This window comes from Ylistrum balloti, unplaced genomic scaffold, assembly GCF_031769215.1.
Source record: "Ylistrum balloti isolate Yb309-2 unplaced genomic scaffold, AGI_CSIRO_Ybal_v1 Utg370794, whole genome shotgun sequence".
Lineage (NCBI taxonomy): Eukaryota > Metazoa > Mollusca > Bivalvia > Pectinida > Pectinidae > Ylistrum > Ylistrum balloti.
The window spans coordinates 793,940-816,671 of record NW_026782463.1 but is presented as its reverse complement, the minus strand read 5'-3'; the positions used below and the strand labels follow the sequence as shown (position 1 = coordinate 816,671).

General features: G+C 34.9%; 1 protein-coding gene across 1 annotated transcript; it reads left to right on the top strand.

Annotated features, from left to right (window-relative positions):
• Positions 1-4,889: 4,889 nt before the first annotated feature.
• On the top strand, positions 4,890-22,710 carry LOC132558541 (uncharacterized). Its single transcript, XM_060223118.1, has 11 exons — positions 4,890-4,989; positions 6,568-6,932; positions 8,497-8,561; positions 11,122-11,175; positions 11,564-11,656; positions 12,123-12,216; positions 15,405-15,442; positions 15,822-15,909; positions 17,484-17,570; positions 19,137-19,184; positions 22,543-22,710. The coding sequence occupies exons 1-11, from the start codon at positions 4,890-4,892 to the stop codon at positions 22,708-22,710; spliced, it is 1,200 nt and encodes a 399-aa protein (XP_060079101.1).
• Positions 22,711-22,732: the final 22 nt, after the last annotated feature.

The window sequence follows — 22,732 nt, the reverse complement described above, 5'->3', positions numbered from 1 at the left end:
GTCAGTTAGGTGTCATTCATGTTTCAGAAACTATAAACTTGTACAGTAATATTTGATACCTATTAACGTTACAGAGGTCAGTTAGGGGTCATTCATTTTTCTATCATACCACCATGAAACCAAACAATATTCCTATCAAAGTTTAGACGTTACGCGCGATGTTGGTGAATACATGAGTAACGTGAAATGACGTCGTTTTTTGCCAGCTTTATTTGACATCGCCTCATAACGTCATATTCAGGTCTGTGAGAGTATCTAATTTTAATTTGAAGATGGATACTTTATATTCTGACCATTTAACTATACTAAGATGTCACTTCAGCGAATGGTTTGAGTATATTTTAACATTGATAATTCAGGATAGTGTCTAATAAGTATCTGATTGCTCCACTTCTCTGTTTTTGAAGTTTGTGAAAATTTGATAAAATATATATTCTAGCTTAATTAACTACTAATAAGGCATTTCAGTGAATTTTCTCAATGAATTCATAATTAATTGCTTTGCCTGATCAAATATTCTTTGTTCTATCTAACGTTGTCTATACAATAATGAAAATATCTTTCATTTATTACCAGCTGTGGCAACCATACATCACCGACACCCAATCTATAAAGCTCCTGTTTTAAATGAAAACATCAGTTTTATTAACCTAGGTAATTCATCATAACACGCCCTCAATATACAGTTATCAGTCTTCAGAAGTTTCAGCCAATATTTAATAATAAATACTCTGCGCTGTACGTGATATGGTAAACAACCATAGAGTTATTAACATTTTTCTTCACACCCAATAGAGATTTCATGAAAGCTAAATACAGTTTTTTTTTTCTGTGGTGCAGTGTCGAAGCCCCATACCTCACAGCCGAAAGTCAGAATACGTAATATATAAGTATCAAATTATGCCACTTGGTCTTTTCGTTCAAGAAAACCCTTTTCATCTTTCAACTAGGTAGAAAATAGGCCTTTTTGCCTTGTGTAGTAATATTATTATGTGCAACATCAAATTTACCATTATAATTAAATACCGAACCGAAATAGCAGAACTGATCTATCACTTCTATGTCTTTTCCGTCAAATTTCTACTGCTTATTAGGTAAAAATCTCTTATTATGTCATTATATATACATACTGTTTCATATAAGCTGCCCTTTTCATACCTGGATGTTTACCTGATATTTACCTGTGTTTCTCACAACCTGTCTTCACATGATTGAGATATTAAACTGAATATATAAATTTTATTTGTTGAAACATACTGAATAATTAAGTTTGACTTCAATTAGAGCTAAACATATGTTAATAACTTAAATCATTTAATAATAAAAAAAAAATGATTACCAGTTCGACTGTTAAAATCACTCACCAACATTACACCATCAAAGGAATAATATATTCCAACACTATTTTCAGGGGCAGGAAAATACATGCTAAACAAAAATCCCTGGGCTTATTAATTTGACGATTAGATATCTTCAACCAGACAACCGAATCACATACTGATTCAGTCGTATATACAAAATTTGTAATATAATTTTTTATCAATGTAACAAAACCGCCACACTGAGATCGCACAGCTAATTTTCTTGATAAACACAAGATGCAAAACCATCGACAGACAAATAATGTCTGCCCGCTTCATACGCCACTGAGCAAGACAACTGCCGAACTGTCAAACTTAAGGGTTTACGGTTCTGATAATCTAGTCTATTTTCTGGTTTTGCGAGATTGGTCTGAAACACTTTTTTTCCTTGTCTCGCGAAATCGCGTCAGTATTCCTGGAAAAAACAATAGATATCTTATAAATAGCCTATTTATAGTATACGTGAAATTTCATCTTTTTTACATATCTTGATTAATTTATCAACAGTAACTTTTTAAGTACTGGTGAGTCACGAACCCCTTGGTCGGTACACTTATTGCAATATGTAAATAAGGGCATATATTGATTAAACTAAAATTAGTGTTGTCAGCTAACATAAAGCATTACTCTTAACCCCGATCACATCAACGCTGAGTAATTTAAGACGGATGGTTAACTGTTCACAAGGTGTGCGTTAAATCACATAAAAAAATGCGTAACTATCGTGGCTTGTCCACTAGTAACTGAAAAAGAGAACTGACTATAAATTATTAACGGGTACATGTATGTCACGTGTCCTGACCGTTGTTGAGGAAAATCGTCTATGCTGCAGAAACAGCAGTGCAAGTTGAATGTATCATTGATTTCTATTACAGTTGTTTTGTGCAGAGAATGCAATATTCAATATGTTTATTAACCATTTGATCAAATGACGGGTACTTTTGTAACAATTACGTTAGGGTAAAGCCACGATGTGTTCCGATGGTAGTTAATGACGCGGCGATCTAAAAATATGCGCGATTTTTGATTGGTTGTAATTGAGATCGACATTGTGAAATACCCGAAGGTACCAGGTTGATGTTTTGAAACAACACAGGTACGGCAGCTGACCTGTCAAGGTAAATATGAACCTTAAAATGGGTTATTCCTTTGCCATGCAGACAATTTCTACCTTTAATCAGTACCCGTTCTCCTTTAAGCCAAGAATTTGAAAGAATTACAGAATTAAGAGCCGAGCTTTGATACTTAGTTTATAGCCGAGCAGGAAATAGGGAAATGACAGATTGGTATATCAGTATATAAAGACGTCGATAAACATTTCATTGCGTTTTCGTCGTTGATTTCCGTAGAGTCGTCTGCCCAGTGTTCAAACATAAAGCCGTTTTTTAGCTGTTTCCGCCATAATACTTGTCACTGATTTCAAAACTTTTCTTTTAAATGATATATTTTACAGTGGTTATTTTGTAGAAAGTAAAAAAATGAAATTGATCAACTTTTTAGGAAATGGCGATTATTTTGGTAGTTGTTATGTGCATCAGGATCAGCTGTGTTGTCACTTGCTGGGTCAGATATTAGAGGTAGAAACATGTCAATACACCCCATAATTATCATGCATCATGTTTGGTCAAATTGGTGGTTTTGTGGAAAATATCACAAGTGTTCGGGCACTGTTCCTGTTCAAGCACTGGTGTGCCTACTACATGCTCATCTGTAGAGAGATCTTCTGCCGGCTGGTTGTGTTGAGCCACTAGCAACTGTAACTGGCATGCTGAGTCTTGAGTAAAATCCAGCCTTTTATGCATTGTGCCAGAGAAGTTAAGCCACTTGTCTTATGATCAACCAAATAAGCTAGAGAGAAGACATTTATTTGTGATATTAGATTTAATGTTTATCAAACATTTCTGTCGCGTGCAAGTCATTAATTGTGAAAAAAATTAGTTAGCGTATGCCATACGATCTATAGTATACAATTGTTCCTATGATGCAATAACGAGAACATCCTTCAGACTAGGAAATAAACCAGATTTGAGGGTTCTCATCAGCAAAGCATAAGACATGAAACAATGGTAACAAACACCATTAGAATGTGATTTTGCTGTGAGTCGCCTTTGACATAAATGTAATTTTCATTACATAATGTACTTTTGATTAATTTTTATCTAAATTTTTCAGCATCCACACTTAACACAGAGGTTTGGTGCATTTTTAACTATTTAACTAGGAGCACAGGAATCAGATGTTATATATGTGTGTGTTAATTTCCTGTGAAGATGAAACATACTACCGAACTGAAGAGTTTTTTTGCCAAAGTATAAGTGACTTTATAGCCTTCGTTTTGAAGTTTAAATGTTCTGTCTCCAATATCCAGTACTGCTGCCATCGGCAATCTCTCATACTCAAACTCATAAATTGTGTCTGTGACTTGCATATTTCACACAAATTTCACTGATTTGGTTAAGAATGCATTTAAAATTTCAAATGGCTGTTAGATATCTTCTGTTTGAGTATTTGGTTGCATTCAAGGTTACAAATACTTTTCAAAATGACTTACGAGTACCTGAGCAGCTGGACATTAGCCAGGTTGGAGGGGTAACTGGATTTAAATGTATGTAACTGGATACCCGTTAGAAGGTCTCCCATCTGTGTCAATAGTGAAAAATGAGTAATACATTGTCTCAAGTATCCCATTTCTTAAGTTTTCATTTACCAAGGATAATACTTCATCTATCTGTTATATGTTCACATGCATTAATGTTTTGAATTTGTTTTTTTGAACAACTGTATTTCATCTGAAGACTGACATCCATGTTGGACACATATATTTGTAAGCTTTACTAATGTTGTATGGATAACAGAGGAGGCTGTCCGCATGAGATTACTTCTGTTGCACAAGTCAACAAATGTGTTGACAAGCTCGTTGGCCACAACCTTACCACTCACTTTTGACCCGAAATGAGTTTTTATTGCATAGTTTAGTTACAAAACGGTGGATTGATGCAAGGAAATATATAAATATCAACTTTATTTATTTTACAACAATTGCGAAACAAGTTATGTCAACTTATACTGATCACTCATGTTGGTCCAGATTTAAGCGCGTGAGGGGTCTTATTGTGGGAGGAAACCGGAGTACCCGGGGAACACCAACGTGGTCGGGAAAGTGACCCCTTACCTTTCCACGTCCGTTCCGGGAATCGAACCCTGGTCGGCTAGGTGAAAGGCGAGTACTTTATCACTGCGCCACCCGACCACCCAATATAGGAAATAGGAAATATATACAACGATATCATCAATGAAATGTAGTTCACATACATGTGATTTTCTTTTCACTTATAAGTTAAAAGACCTATGTAAGGGAGTTTCATGTTGGATTAAATATGTCTAGTATCTGGGTACAGGCTGAGTATCAAAATTCAGGAACCCCTGGCCAAAATTCTGTAGACAAAACTGTAACTATGACACCTGTAATGTTTAGCCTTTCATTAATGTCAGTACAATTTTTCTATTGTGTAGATACACAACCTCAACATGGCAAGCCCTCAGACAGGACAACCAATGGTAGAACCACCCTCATATGAAGAAGTGATGGGTATTGGATCGTATAACCAATTACAAACAAATTACTATAGTGAGTATACTGATACTGTAGTCTTGGACTTAAATCACATCACAGCACATCACTTCAACATCATCACAGCACAACACTTCAACATCATCACAGCACAACACTTCAACATCATCACAGCACAACACTTCAACATCATCATAGCACAACACTTCAACATCATCACAGCACAACACTTCAACATCATCACAGCACAACACTTCAACATCATCACAGCACAACACTTCAACATCATCACAGCACAACACTTCAACATCATCACAGCACAACACTTCAACAACATCACAGCACATAACATCACCAAGCTACATAACACCACCACACTACATAACACCACCACACTACATAACACCACCACACCACATAACACCACCACACTACATAACATCACACCACATAACACCAACTTACCACATAACACCACCACACTACATAACACCACCACACCACATATGATCACACTACATAACACCACCACACTACATAACACCACCACATCACATAACACCACCACACTACATAACACCACCACACCACACCACATAACACCACCACACAACATAACACCACCACACCACATAACATCACCAAACTACATAACACCACCACACTACATAACACCACCACACCACATATCACCACCACACCACCAAACACCACCACACCACCAAACACCACCACACTACATAACACCACCACATCACATAACACCACCACACTACATAACACCACCACACTACATAACACCACCACACCACATAACACCACCACACCACCTAACACCACATAACACCACCACACCACCTAACCCCACATAACACCACCACACCACCTAACACCACATAACATCACCACACCACATCGCACCACCACACTACATAACACACCACACCACATAACACACCACACTACATAACACCACCACACCACATAACACCACCACACTACATAACACCACCAAACCACCACACCACATAACACCACCACACCACATAACACCACCACACCACCTAACACCACCACACCACCTAACACCACCACACCACATAACACCTCCACATCACATAACACCACCACACTACATAACACGACCACACTACATAACACCACCACACCACATAACACCTCCACACCACATAACACCACCACACTACATAACACCACCACACTACATAACACCACCACACCACATAACACCACCACACCACATAACACCACCATACCACCAAACACCACCACACCACATAACACCACCACACCACCTAACACCACATAGCACCACCACACCACATAACACCACCACACCACATAGCACCACCACACCTCATAACACCACCACACTACATAACACCACCACACCACATAGCACCACCACACCACATAACACCACCACACCACATAGCACCACCACACCACATAACACCACCACACCACCTAACCCCACATTACTATATATGTTTTACTATAACATACATAACAATAAGACTACTGCACCTATATAACCTTGATTATTATGACTCATGTTAAAAGCTATGATATTTAATGAACACTGAAAAGTCTGTCCTTTTGTTTGTTTAACAGATGAGCCACCACCTGCGTATGCTTACGATAATTTTGGTGCAAGTACCCACTTACCTCCAGTAGACGCCCCATCCTTATCAAGCGGAGCATCTGCTACAGGATCTTCAGCTGAACCTCAAATCTTTGTCATTAGGCCACCTTCTCCATCCAGATCTCCGATTCCTCCAAAACCAAGTACCCCAAACTTTACTCCCAAACCTGCTGCAAACCCAACCCCAAGGTCTAACCCAACTCCTGCTTCAAATCCAGCCCCCACTCAGAGACAGCAACAGAACCAGAACAGGCAACAGAATCAAAGGCAGAATAATAATGTGCCCAGGCCATCTTTGGATAAGAAAGAACATCTTTACAACTTTTTCCACTATGTGAGTTTCATTAAGCCTTTTTCTTTCGTCTGTAGAAGTTTTGGCTCACTGTTCAGCTGTGAGCTTATGCCATAATGTTCCATCTGTCTGTCCGTCTGTCCATTAACTGGCTTCATTTTTTTCCATTTGACAAATTTTCTCATCAATCAAGAGTTCACTGAGCTTACTGATATTTGGGCAATAACATGTTGAGATGAAGGGCTTCAAATATTGTTAAAAATAATCGACCTTGACCCACTTTCAAGGTCACAACTGCTTCTTCTAAATTACGAAAAAATGATGTCATTGATCTGGATATTGGAGCAGTAGCATGCTTCTTAAAGGCCTTCCAAGTTTGTTCAAATGGATGACCTTAACCCAACTTCGAGGCCACAGGTGTTAAAACCTTCAAATGAATTTTCAATAAATAAGAGGCCCAGGGTAATTATATTTGGTTAGCTGTGTGCTGGAATGAAGGTGTTCAAGTTTGCTCAGATCAATGACCTGAACACAATTTTACAGGTAATAGCATTCAAAGGTTTTAAGAACTCAAACATTTTTCAGTTGTCAATTGCCAATAGAATCTGGCTCATACCGTATTTCTCCGCCAATAAGCCCAGGGGGTCTGCTGTGCATGAAATTGAGTCAAGAGTAGGGGGTGGGCTTATTATTAGTAGTATTTGTATTGTAACTTGCTTGGGGAATGAACTTGAAAAATCAAAGAAGTCTTCCTTTTAACCTGGAGGACAGGCAAGTGATTCAATCTCAAGGAATCCCTTTTTATCAGCTATGGAATTCATACTTTTTCATTTTATATTACTCATTTCATATTCTTGAACTTATATTGTTAAGAACTTAATGTGTGGGTCATATTTAAATGGTTTGTAATGTTCTGTCTGCATGCAGTATCTTTATCAACTGATAGGAACTGCAAAATTATCTTTCGTTTTGTAAGATTGTAATGACAAGACATGTTCAGTGGTTGGCTATTTTCAAACTTTCAAAATTTGCAGAATCCAGCCTTCTTAATGTAGAATTTTTAGCTCACTTGGTCCCAAGGATTGGTACACTTATGCTGTGATGTGGTGTCTGGCATTTGGCTGTCAACGTTTTTTCTTAAGATTGCTACTAGCCATGGTTGACTCATGCAATGGTGGATTTTAAAAACTGTGTTCTAAAGCATCCATTGGGGGAAGGAAAATCAGTTTTGTATCAATGGAGGGTATAGACCCCCTGTGGCCAGAGGGGCAGGGCTCAAGATGACAAATTTATATTGCAAATTTTCTAAATCCTACTTTTGTATGATTAACAGGATTTTGTCTAAATTTGGTTGCCGAAAGCATCCTTGATGATCTTGGAACTGATTTTGTGCAATTTTAGGGTCTTAGGGAAAGAGGAGCAGGGCCCAATAGGGGAGATAAAACAAGTTCTTCTGTACAGGTGACAGGATTTTGTCCCAACTTGGTTCGAAGCTTCTTTAATTGAAGGGGTTTATGGGCAAAAGGGTGAATCAGGTCTGCTGGTAAATTTAAGTAATTCACTTAGAGGATTTGTTGGTCAAAGATGGCAGTATACTATATTACAGTTGTACCTGATTCTACTGATACAAGCACTGTGTGCACTAGCTGTTGCAGGAGGAATCTATAGCAAGTAAGTAAAATAAAGCATCTCTTCTACTGTCTGACAAGTGGAATTAGGATGTAATTACTGGTGATAGTTAGGATGTTATAACTGGTGATAGTTAGGATGTAATTACTGGTGATAGTTAGGATGTTATAACTGGTGATAGTTAGGATGTTATTACTGGTGATAGTTAGGATGTAATTACTGGTGATAGTTAGGATTGTTATAACTGGTGATAGTTAGGATGTAATTACTGGTGATAGTTAGGATGTAATTACTGGTGATAGTTAGGATTGTTGTAACTGGTGATAGTTAGGATGTAATAACTGGTGATAGTTAGGATGTTATAACTGGTGATAGTTAGGATTTTATAACTGGTGATAGTTAGGATGTTATAACTGGTGATAGTTAGGATGTATTTACTGGTGATAGTTAGGATGTAATTACTGGTGAAAGTTAGGATGTAATTACTGGTGATAGTTAGGATTGTTGTAACTGGTGATAGTTAGGATGTAATTACTGGTGATAGTTAGGATGTAATAACTGGTGATAGTTTGGATTGTTGTAACTGGTGATAGTTAGGATGTAATAACTGGTGATAGTTATGATGTAATTACTGGTGATAGTTAGGATGTTATAACTGGTGATAGTTAGGATGTAATTACTGGTAGTTAGGATGTAATTACTGGTGATAGTTTGGATTGTTGTAACTGGTGATAGTTAGGATGTAATAACTGGTGATAGTTATGATGTAATTACTGGTGATAGTTATGATGTTATAACTGGTGATAGTTAGGATGTAATTACTGGTGATAGTTAGGATGTAATTACTGGTGATAGTTTGGATTGTTGTAACTGGTGATAGTTAGGATGTAATAACTGGGTGATAGTTAGGTGATAGTTAGGATGTTATAACTGGTGATAGTTAGGATGTAATTACTATAGTTAGGATGTTATAACTGGTGATAGTTAGGATGTAATTACTGGTGATAGTTAGGATGTAATAACTGGTGATAGTTAGGATGTAATTACTGGTGATAGTTAGGATGTTATAACTGGTGATAGTTAGGATGTAATTACTGGTGATAGTTAGGATGTAATAACTGGTGATAGTTAGGATATAATTACTGGTGATAGTTAGGATGTTATAACTGGTGATAGTTAGGATGTAATTACTGGTGATAGTTAGGATGCTATAACTGGTGATAGTTAGGATGTAATTACTGGTGATAGTTAGGATGTAATTACTGGTGATAGTTAGGATGTTATAACTGGTGGTAGTTAGGATGTAATTACTGATGTAGTCAGAATGTTATTACTGGGACATAGAATGTTATTACTGGGACATAGTCAGAATGTTATTACTGGGACATAATCAGAATGTTATTACTGGGACATAGTCAGAATGCTATTACTGGGACATAATCAGAATGTTATTACTGGGACATAGTCAGAATGTTATTACTGGGACAGTGTCAGAATGTTATTACTGGGACAGTGTCAGAATGTTATTACTGGGACATAGTCAGACTGTTATTACTGGGACATAGTCAGAATGTTATTACTGGGACTTAGTCAGAATGTTATTACTGGGACATAGTCAGAATGTTATTACTGGGACAGTGTCAGAATGTTATTACTGGGACATAGTCAGAATGTTATTACTGGGACAGTGTCAGAATGTTATTACTGGGACAGTGTCAGAATGTTATTACTGGGACAGTGTCAGAATGTTATTACTGGGACACAGTCAGAATGTTATTACTGGGACATAGTCAGAATGTTATTACTGGGACAGTGTCAGAATGTTATTACTGGGACAGTGTCAGAATGTTATTACTGGGACAAAGTCAGAATGTTATTACTGGGACATAGTCAGAATGTTATTACTGGGACATAGTCAGAATGTTATTACTGGGACATAGAATGTTATTACTGGGACATAGAATGTTATTACTGGGACAAAGTCAGAATGTTATTACTGGGACATAGTCAGAATGTTATTACTGGGACATAGTCAGAATGTTATTACTGGGACATAGTCAGAATGTTATTACTGGGACAGTGTCAGAATGTTATTACTGGGACAGTGTCAGAATGTTATTACTGGGACAGTGTCAGAATGTTATTACTGGGACATAGAATGTTATTTCTGGGACATAGTCAGAATGTTATTTCTGGGACAGTGTCAGAATGTTACTGGGACATAGAATGTTATTACTGGGACAGTGTCAGAATGTTATTACTGGGACATAGAATGTTATTACTGGGACAGAGTCAGAATGTTATTACTGGGACATAGTCAGAATGCTATTACTTACACATAGTCAGAATATTATTACTGGGACATGAAATGCCATCGCTAGGACATGGTCAGTGATGTAGTTATTTAGTGTGATGTGGTTATGTAGTTTGATAATGTTATATAGTTTGATGTGTAATGTTTGTCAATTTTTTTGTGTAATTATGTGTTGTTGTGTAATTACGTATCAAATGAGTCCCCCACTCTTACCGAGTCAAATGAAATCTTGAGGGATTAGAGTGTAAGGGACATATATCTAATTTTTCCATTGGTTTTCATTTGCAGTGAATATGTCCGAGGAAGAATACAAGAAATTTCGACCTTTAAAGATCTGAGCATGTACGTATTCACTGATCCATTCAGAATCACATGTAGGAGATATAAAAGGGATATTTTTTTATAGCTTAGCTTTCTCAAATTAAATAAGGTATAATATTTCATATTTCTGCTACTAAGGGATGGAGTAAAGTGTTTTTCTTTGGGCAGCCATGACAAAATTGAGAAGATGAAGTTGACTTTAGTTTTTATATTCATATTACATTTTTAAGGATTACTTGTTTAGTCTTCTTTGAGAATCATTCTTGATTTAGAATATTAAGATTGTAGTTTTAACATTATACACATGAAACCTGACAGTTCTTTCCCTCAGTTGTACATATATTAGAATCAGATGATCATTATTTCGGAATCAGTATACTTGTAAGGTCTATTTTATTGTTTTTGACAGGTTTCAGCTGAAGGATGATATAATTGTGGTCCTTCTGAAATGCCAATTTTCTCTCAAAGGCAGTTATAGCAAAAACACAATCTATGATATGCAGTATACTTCATTTTATCATACTTTGTTACAAAATTTATTGAATTACGCGGCTGCTGCACCTCCCCATCAGGATTTGGACTTTTCTTTTGATCACTTGGGATTTTCCTCGTTCGCCTCTAAGGCTTCAAAATACAGGCCGTTAACCATAATGACAAGTCGTAGAAGGACAAAACAGCTGTATGATGCAGTTTATTTCATTGTTTGTCTCTACTGTATCTAACTCTTAATTTGTATGGAATGGTGCTTTTCACTTGTGTTCAAATTTTTTTTAACAAAATGGTTTCCATGACATGTTACAATAACACATACAATATTTTTTTGTAGAATTCTGGTAACTTTAAGGCCATTTGGCCTCTAGTTTCAATTATATGTAAATTAAGAATGAAATGAAAGGTTATGAAATATGAAACAGATATTTGATTATGTTTTTTTTTCTGTAATTGAAATTTCTTTTTTTATTAAACAGTGGATTATTGATTGGTATACTAATCTTTACATGGATCACTGCTGAACCAAGGAAAAAATCAAAGATCTTCTCTGTAATCTTCCTTGTTTTAATGGTAAGTGTGCACTTCATGTTGGAGTACAATATGTTATATACTGTTCTGTCTTAGTTCACTGTTCAGTGCAGCAGGTTCTCAGTGTTGGAGTACAATATGTTGTTCCCCAATCTGTCTGAGGTTACTTGTTTAGTACAATATATTGTTCTCTGAGGTTACTTGTTTAGTACAATATATTGTTCTCTGAGGTTACTTGTTTAGTACAATATATTGTTCCCCAATATCTCTGAGGTTACTTGTTTAGTACAATATATTGTTCTCTGAGGTTACTTTGTTCAGTACAATATATTGTTCTCTGAGGTTACTTGTTTAGTACAATATATTGTTCCCCAATATCTCTGAGGTTACTTGTTTAGTACAATATATTGTTCCCCAATCTCTCTGAGGTTACTTGTTTAGTACAATATATTGTTCCCCAATATCTCTGAGGTTACTTGTTTAGTACAATATATTGTTCTCTGAGGTTACTTGTTTAGTACAATATATTGTTCTCTGAGGTTACTTGTTTAGTACAATATATTGTTCCCCAATATCTCTGAGGTTACTTGTTTAGTACAATATATTGTTCCCCAATCTGTCTGAGGTTACTTGTTTAGTACAATATATTGTTCCCCAATCTCTCTGAGGTTACTTGTTTAGTACAATATATTGTTCTCTGAGGTTACTTGTTTAGTACAATATATTGTTCTCTGAGGTTACTTGTTTAGTACAATATATTGTTCCCCAATATCTCTGAGGTTACTAGTTTAGTACAATATATTGTTCCCCAATATCTCTGAGGTTACTTGTTTAGTACAATATATTGTTCTCTGAGGTTACTTGTTTAGTACAATATATTGTTCTCTGAGGTTACTTGTTTAGTACAATATATTGTTCCCCAATATCTCTGAGGTTACTTGTTTAGTACAATATATTGTTCCCCAATATCTCTGAGGTTACTTGTTTAGTACAATATATTGTTCTCTGAGGTTACTTGTTTAGTACAATATATTGTTCTCTGAGGTTACTTGTTTAGTACAATATATTGTTCCCCAATATCTCTGAGGTTACTAGTTTAGTACAATATATTGTTCCCCAATCTGTCTGAGGTTCTTTGTTCAGTACAATATGTTGTTCCTCAATCTCTCTGAGGTTACTTGTTTAGTACAATATATTGTTCCCCAATATCTCTGAGGTTACTAGTTTAGTACAATATATTGTTCCCCAATCTGTCTGAGGTTTAGTACAATATATTGTTCCTCAATCTCTCTGAGGTTACTTGTTTAGTACAATATATTGTTCCTCAATCTGTCTGAGGTTACTTGTTTAGTACAATATATTGTTCCTCAATCTGTCTGAGGTTACTTGTTTAGTGCAATATATTGTTCTCTGAGGTTACTTGTTTAGTACAATATATTGTTCCTCAATCTGTCTGAGGTTACTAGTTTAGTACAATATATTGTTCCTCAATCCGTCTGAGGTTACTTGTTTAGTACAATATATTGTTCCTCAATCTGTCTGAGGTTACTTGTTTAGTCTGAGGTTACTTGTTTAGTACAATATATTGTTCCTCAATCTGTCTGAGGTTACTTGTTTAGTACAATATATTGTTCCTCAATCTGTCTGAGGTTACTTGTTTAGTACAATATATTGTTCCCCAATATCTCTGAGGTTACTTGTTTAGTACAATATATTGTTCCTCAATCTGTCTGAGGTTACTTGTTTAGTACAATATATTGTTCCCCAATCTCTCTGAGGTTACTTGTTTAGTACAATATATTGTTCTCTGAGGTTACTTGTTTAGTACAATATATTGTTCCTCAATCTGTCTGAGGTTACTTGTTTAGTACAATATATTGTTCCTCAATCTCTCTGAGGTTACTTGTTTAGTACAATATATTGTTCCTCAATCTGTCTGAGGTTACTTGTTTAGTACAATATATTGTTCTCTGAGGTTACTTGTTTAGTACAATATATTGTTCTCTGAGGTTCTTTGTTCAGTACAATATATTGTTCCTCAATCCGTCTGAGGTTACTTGTTTAGTACAATATATTGTTCCTCAATCTGTCTGAGGTTACTTGTTTAGTACAATATATTGTTCCCCAATCTGTCTGAGGTTACTTGTTTAGTACAATATATTGTTCCTCAATCTGTCTGAGGTTACTTGTTTAGTACAATATATTGTTCCCCAATCTCTCTGAGGTTACTTGTTTAGTACAATATATTGTTCTCTGAGGTTCCTTGTTTAGTACAATATATTGTTCCTCAATCTGTCTGAGGTTACTTGTTTAGTACAATATATTGTTCCTCAATCTCTCTGAGGTTACTTGTTTAGTACAATATATTGTTCCTCAATCTCTGAGGTTACTTGTTTAGTACAATATATTGTTCTGAGGTTACTTGTTTAGTACAATATATTGTTCCTCAATCTGTCTGAGATTACTTGTTTAGTACAATATATTGTTCTCTGAGGTTCCTTGTTTAGTACAATATATTGTTCTCTGAGGTTCCTTGTTTAGTACAATATATTGTTCCCCAATCTGTCTGAGGTTACTTGTTTAGTACAATATATTGTTCCTCAATCTCTCTGAGGTTACTTGTTTAGTACAATATATTGTTCCTCAATCTGTCTGAGGTTACTTGTTTAGTACAATATATTGTTCCCCAATCTCTCTGAGGTTACTTGTTTAGTACAATATATTGTTCTCTGAGGTTCCTTGTTTAGTACAATATATTGTTCCTCAATCTGTCTGAGGTTACTTGTTTAGTACAATATATTGTTCCCCAATATCTCTGAGGTTACTTGTTTAGTACAATATATTGTTCCCCAATCTCTCTGAGGTTACTTGTTTAGTACAATATATTGTTCTCTGAGGTTCCTTGTTTAGTACAATATATTGTTCTCTGAGGTTCCTTGTTTAGTACAATATATTGTTCTCTGAGGTTCCTTGTTTAGTACAATATATTGTTCCTCAATCTCTCTGAGGTTCCTTGTTTAGCACAATATATTGTTCTCTGAGGTTACTTGTTTAGTACAATATATTGTTCCTCAATCTGTCTGAGGTTACTTGTTTAGTACAATATATTGTTCTCTGAGGTTCCTTGTTTAGTACAATATATTGTTCTCTGAGGTGTATTGATTTAGGGTTGGTTATGAACTAGCTGACATTAGTATAATTACATCTGTTTTTAATTTTGTTTGTTTCAGACTATGATTATCACCCTGGGTATAATGACACTAGCCAGGTCAGTATATCAAAATTGTACGAGTCAAAAATCTCTAAAAAAAAATTTCTGACTAACCAAGAGGCCCAAACATGTTATATTTAACTGGCTAAAGAACAATTTGTTATGTTTCAAATAGATTCTCACATATTTATCATACTGCAATGAAGGAGTATAAAGTTAAGAAAGAACTTGAAAGTTACACACCTTTGTTTTTACAACAAAGTCTCCCTTTATTTGGTGCAGAACGATAACATAACATACAGTTCTCTTGTCTGCCAGTGATATATCAGTGAGTCACTAGCCAAAAATTGAATATTTTAAAGTGTCGATTTTTGTACACTTTCTTTGATCACGAACCGTACACCTTAGTAAGTAGGTCTTTCACTTTTATATCTAGCGCCAGTGGAAGCATTGGTCCCCTGGTTTCTGTCGGAATTGTTGCCATCCATAGTGTATTTCTGCAGTTCTTCATCTGGCAGAAAAAGGTAATTATACAAGTTTTGAAGACGGTTACATAGGACTCTGATATGTAAATTAAAACATTAAGATTTTTATTAGGTCACCTGAGACAAAGTCCCATCTGGCGTTGTACGTCTCTGATGGTTAGAGTATGCTGCCAGTTTGTCCTGTATAAATATGTGATGATGAGAGTGTGATGTCAGTTTGTCCTGTATAAATCTCTGATAGTGAGAGTGTGATGTCAGTTTGTCCTGTATAAATATGTGATGATGAGAGTGTGATGTCAGTTTGTCCTGTATAAATCTCTGATGATGAGAGTGTGATGTCAGTTTGTCCTGTATAAATCTCTGATAGTGAGAGTGTGATGTCAGTTTGTCCTGTATAAATCTCTGATAGTGAGAGTGTGCTGTCAGTTTGTCCTGTATAAATCTCTGATAGTGAGAGTGTACTGTCAGTTTGTCCTGTATAAATATGTGATGATGAGAGTGTGCTGTCTGTTTGTCCTGTATAAATCTGATCATGAGAGTGTGCTGTCAGTTTGTCCTGTATAAATCTGATGATGAGAGTGTGATGTCAGTTTGTCCTGTATAAATCTCTGATAGTGAGAGTGTGATGTCAGTTTGTCCTGTATAAATCTCTGATAGTGAGAGTGTACTGTCAGTTTGTCCTGTATAAATCTCTGATAGTGAGAGTGAGAGTGTGATGTCTTTGTCAGTTTGTGCCAGTTTGTATAAATCTCTGATAGTGAGAGTGTACTGTCAGTTTGTCCTGTATAAATATGTGATGATGAGAGTGTGCTGTCTGTTTGTCCTGTATAAATCTGATCATGAGAGTGTGCTGTCAGTTTGTCCTGTATAAATCTGATGATGAGGGTGTGCTGTCAGTTTGTCCTGTATAAATCTGATGATGAGAGTGTGCTGTCTGTTTGTCCTGTATAAATCTGATGATGAGAGTGTGCTGTCAGTTTGTCCTGTATAAATATGTGATGATGAGAGTGTGCTGTCAGTTTGTCCTGTATAAATATCTGATGATGAGAGTGTGCTGTCAGTTTGTCCTGTATAACTATCTGATGATGAGAGTGTGCTGTCAGTTTGTCCTGTATAAATCTCTGATAGTGAGAGTATGCTGTCAGTTTGTCCTGTATAAATATTTGATGATGAAAGTGTGCTGTCAGTTTGTCCTGTATAACTATCTGATGATGAGAGTGTGTTTTCAGTTTGTCCTGTATAAATCTCTGATGATGAGAGTGTGCTGTCAGTTTGTCCTGTATAACTATCTGATGATGAGAGTATGCTGTCAGTTTGTCCTGTATAAATATCTGATGATGAGAGTGTGCTGTCAGTTTGTCCTGTATTAATTTCTGAATGTGAGTATTAGCTGTCAGTTTGTCCTGTATAAATCTCTTGATTATCAGGTCTATTATAATTTGGTCAATATGTTAGCCATCAGTCGAAAATTTATCTCATATCAAACATTAAGTGGCATAGCAATAATGGAAGACTGTAATGTATCATATATATAGCTTGTCCCTGCTTTAGAAGATTTAATTAAATTGATGAATTTACCTTGTGATTAAGTTTATCCTTATTTTCTCTTTTAGATTACCTTTACTTTGATATCTGGAATGTTGTTCACTTTCATAGTAGTGAGTGCAGCTCTTGGAATCGCTCTACCTTCATTTGGTGCGGTAAGTTGGAGAAGGAGACTATCTGAAATCCTCTGTACTACGATATAGCTAGTTATTTTCGCATGGAAGATATTTCACAATTTCGCGGTACATTAAAGTGTTATGGCCACAATTTTTCAATTTGTCCTATTTTAATCTAAATGATGCAATAATGTATATAGTAACAGTATCCCATCTCTCTCAGCACACAGACCACCATGAAGGAGGGCCCAGTCCCATTTAGCTTAGTGTGGTAATTATGCATAGTTTGAATGCAACCCTTTGACATCACATGACGTATGACATCAAAGTATTACTTCAGCAATGAGACCATCTTTTTTACCGAATAAGACACTACCACAAAGGTCATGCCTATATTTATTTACAAATGTTCTTTTGTCCGGCGTCGTACATCGTCCGTCGTAAACATTTTCAACTTCTTCTCAAGTTCTACATGTCTCATTGTGCTTAAACTTACCTGAAATGATTGTGACGTAATCCTGACCAAAGTTTGGTAATTTAGGGTTGATCTAAAAATCCAACATGGCCACCTTGGCCGCCATCTTGAAAACACAATTTCGGCTTCTTCTCGAGTTCAAAATTTGAAATCTTGTATTTTATGTCAGATGACCGTTAAGACCGATGGGCCTCTTGTTTCCTTTCTTTTTAAATCTGATTTGAAAGGGAAGCCACCACCCAACATGGCCATAGGTAGCTTGAGCAACTATAAGATGATTTTAGCCTATATCTAGAGTAACTTCAATTAATTCTTACTTTTGACTAGAATCAGGTTTTGTCCATTACCCTGCAGCATCCACCATGAATAAACTTTCCATTCAAATGACTTCTCAATAACCAGACATCCCAGGGTGCTGGTAGCATGGAGACATGAAAGGCTACCAAGTTTGGTCACATTATTGACCTTGACCCTCATTCAAATATGTCAAAATTTTTTAAAGACTTATTAATAACCAAAATGCCCAGTGTGTTGATAATGGGCTTGCAGCATGCTGGGTTAAAGCACTACAATGTTTGTTAAAATGAATTACCCTGACTCACTTTCAAGGTCACTGGTATCATATATGTCAAAATCTTTTAACAACTTCATCTCCATAACCAAAAAGTCCATGGGGCTGATATTGGCCCTATCGCCTGCTGTGATGAATGGCTACGTTTGTTCACATGATTAACCCTGACCCACTTTCAAGGTCACAGGTGTCAAATATGTCAAAATATTTGAACAACTTCTTTTAATTAACCAAAAGACCCAAGGTGCTGATATTGGGCCCATAGCATGTTTGATAAAATTAATGACCTTGACCCATTTTCAAGGTCGCATGGGATCAAATGTGTCTTTGAATGACTTCTTCTCAATAACCAAAAGGTCCAGAGTGCTGATAAACATCCTGTAGCATGCTGAAATGAAGGGTTACCAATTTTGTTAATGTGATTGACATTTTCTCTGTTTAAAGTCACAGGTATTTGAACCCATTGCTCCATGAACTCAGGTGACTGTCCAGGCCAAATGGGTTTCTTGTCTAAGGTACATCCTCATCTTGATTCTTATTTACTTTTTTTCATTTTCAGCATATGGAGGTTTTTTTTGGAGGTTTAGCTGCCTTGCTGTTTTGTTGGGTAAGTGTTTAAGAAGCATGTCCACCACTCAGGTTTACACGATTACAGGTTTATAAAACATTACAGTAACATTTATCACCTATAAACAATACTCTTGCATTTCTGCATGGTTTTTATGTGACAAACATACCTGAGTGTGGTTTATATTTAACAGATATGTTCAATTTCCTGTCATGTCTATTATGTCAGTTTGTGGTTAATATCATGTTTTATTGAAACACCTCTTTTAAGGCTAAAGCCAACATATTACAGTGTCAGCCTATTGCTACAGTCTTTGGAGCGAGGTTCTTTTAGTATCGAGGGAACTACTTTGAAGTTTATTTAATTACTGTTAGCGATGTTGAAGTTCCATTCTAAATAACTTATTTACATGTTCTTTATATACCACATTTTTAAGTATTTCAAGCTTAACAGTAAATATGTCAAATGTGAACCTGTTTCAAACAAATCAAGCTTGGCCCATTTTATTTACGAATTGATGACCCGAGCTTGGGAAAGCGGTGTAGTTCCTAGCATTAACCAATCAGAAAAGGCAAAATCATTTACCTCTCTGTAGTGCTGCTATAAATAGTACATAATTATCAGTTGTGATAAAATCATTAAAAATATGCAGATTAGTGATGTGTAAACAAATCATTATAAAGCACTGACTTGACATTCTAGGTTAGTTAAATAATTTATCTACCACACAAATCTTCTTTCACACTTCCTTGTCACCTGGTGGAACGTTACTACAGTATATATAATATGTCTGTAGGGTATAAGTCATACAGTATATATAATATGTCTGTAGGGTATAAGTCATACAGTATATATAATATGTCTGTAGGGTATAAGTCATACAGTATATATAATATGTCTGTAGGGTATAAGTCATACAGTATATATAATATGTCTGTTGGGTATAAGTCATACAGTATATATAATATGTCTGTAAGGTATAAGTCATACAGTATATATATAATATGTCTGTTGGGTATAAGTCATACAAGATATATAATATGTCTGTTGGGTATAATTCATACAGTATATATATAATATGTCTGTAGGGTATAAGTCATACAGTATATATATAATATGTCTGTTGGGTATAAGTCATACAGTATATATAATATGTCTGTAGGGTATAAGTCATACAGTATATATATAATATGTCTGTAGGGTATAAGTCATACAGTATATATAATATGTCTATTGGGTATAAGTCATACAGTATATATATATATGTCTGTTGGGTATAAGTCATACAGTATATATAATATGTCTGTAGGGTATAAGTCATACAGTATATATATAATATGTCTGTTGGGTATAAGTCATACAGTATATATAATATGTCTATTGGGTATAAGTCATACAGTATATATATAATATGTCTGTAGGGTATAAGTCATACAGTATATATATAATATGTCTGTAGGGTATAAGTCATACAGTATATATATATATGTCTGTAGGGTATAAGTCATACAGTATATATATAATATGTCTGTTGGGTATAAGTCATACAGTATATATATAATATGTCTGTTGGGTGTAAGTCATACAGTATATATATGTCTGTAGGGTATAAGTCATACAGTATATATATAATATGTCTGTAGGGTATAAGTCATACAGTATATATATAATATGTCTGATGGGTGTAAGTCATACAGTATATATATATAATATGTCTGTTGGGTATAAGTCATACAGTATATATATAATATGTCTGTTGGGTTTAAGTCATACAGTATATATATGTCTGTAGGGTATAAGTCATACAGTATATATATAATATGTCTGTAGGGTATAAGTCATACAGTATATATATAATATGTCTGTAAGGTATAAGTCATACAGTATATATATAATATGTCTGTTGGGTATAAGTCATACAAGATATATAATATGTCTGTTGGGTATAAGTCATACAGTATAAATATAATATGTCTGTAGGGTATAAGTCATACGGTATATATATAATATGTCTGTTGGGTATAAGTCATACAGTATATATAATATGTCTGTAGGGTATAAGTCATACAATATATATATAATATGTCTGTAGGGTATAAGTCATACAGTATATATAATATGTCTATTGGGTATAAGTCATACAGTATATATATAATATGTCTGTTGGGTATAAGTCATACAGTATATATAATATGTCTGTAGGGTATAAGTCATACAGTATATATATATAATATGTCTGTAGGGTATAAGTCATACAGTATATATATAATATGTCTGTAGGGTATAAGTCATACAGTATATATATAATATGTCTGTTGGGTATAAGTCATACAGTATATATATATATGTCTGTTGGGTATAAGTCATACAGTATATATATGTCTGTAGGGTATAAGTCATACAGTATATATATAATATGTCTGTAGGGTATAAGTCATACAGTATATATATAATATGTCTGTTGGGTATAAGTCATACAGTATATATATATATGTCTGTAGGGTATAAGTCATACAGTATATATAATATGTCTGTAGGGTATAAGTCATCCAGTATATATAATATGTCTGTTGGGTATAAGTCATACAATATATATATAATATGTCTGTAGGGTATAAGTCATACAGTATATATATATATGTCTGTTGGGTATAAGTCATACAGTATATATAATATGTCTGTAGGGTATAAGTCATACAGTATATATAATATGTCTGTTGGGTATAAGTCATACAGTATATATATATATGTCTGTAGGGTATAAGTCATACAGTATATATATAATATGTCTGTTGGGTATAAGTCATACAGTATATATAATATGTCTGTAGGGTATAAGTCATACAGTATATATATAATATGTCTGTTGGGTATAAGTCATACAGTATATATAATATGTCTGTAGGGTATAAGTCATACAGTATATATATAATATGTCTGTTGGGTATAAGTCATACAGTATATATATATATGTCTGTAGGGTATAAGTCATACAGTATATATAATATGTCTGTAGGGTATAAGTCATACAGTATATATAATATGTCTGTTGGGTATAAGTCATACAGGATAAATAACATCTGTTATATAAGTATTAACCACACTGGGTCTGTAATATATATAAACCATCCATAGTAGAGAATGTACAACACAGGATGTGTGATATTGTTTGTTATGTATAAACAACACAAGGTGTGTGATATTGTTTGTTATGTATAAACAACACAGGGTGGGTAATATATTGTTTGTTATGTATAAACAACACAGGGTGTGTGATATATGGTTTGTTATGTATAAACAACACAGGGTGGGCAATATATTGTTTGTTCTATATTAACATAACATAACAATTGGTATAAACAACAGATGATATATTATATACATTGATTATTTACAGTGGACATTGCTGATTATTTGGTGCAGCGTAGACGACCACAAGAAGCATCACTTGTATGCAGATGATTACATATACTTGCAACCATTCATTTATGCTGGGATAATTTACATGCCTTTCATTCTCTTATTAATTATATTTTTCAAGTTTGAATGGAAAAAGTATAAATAAGATGTAAAAACCTGAGCTGATT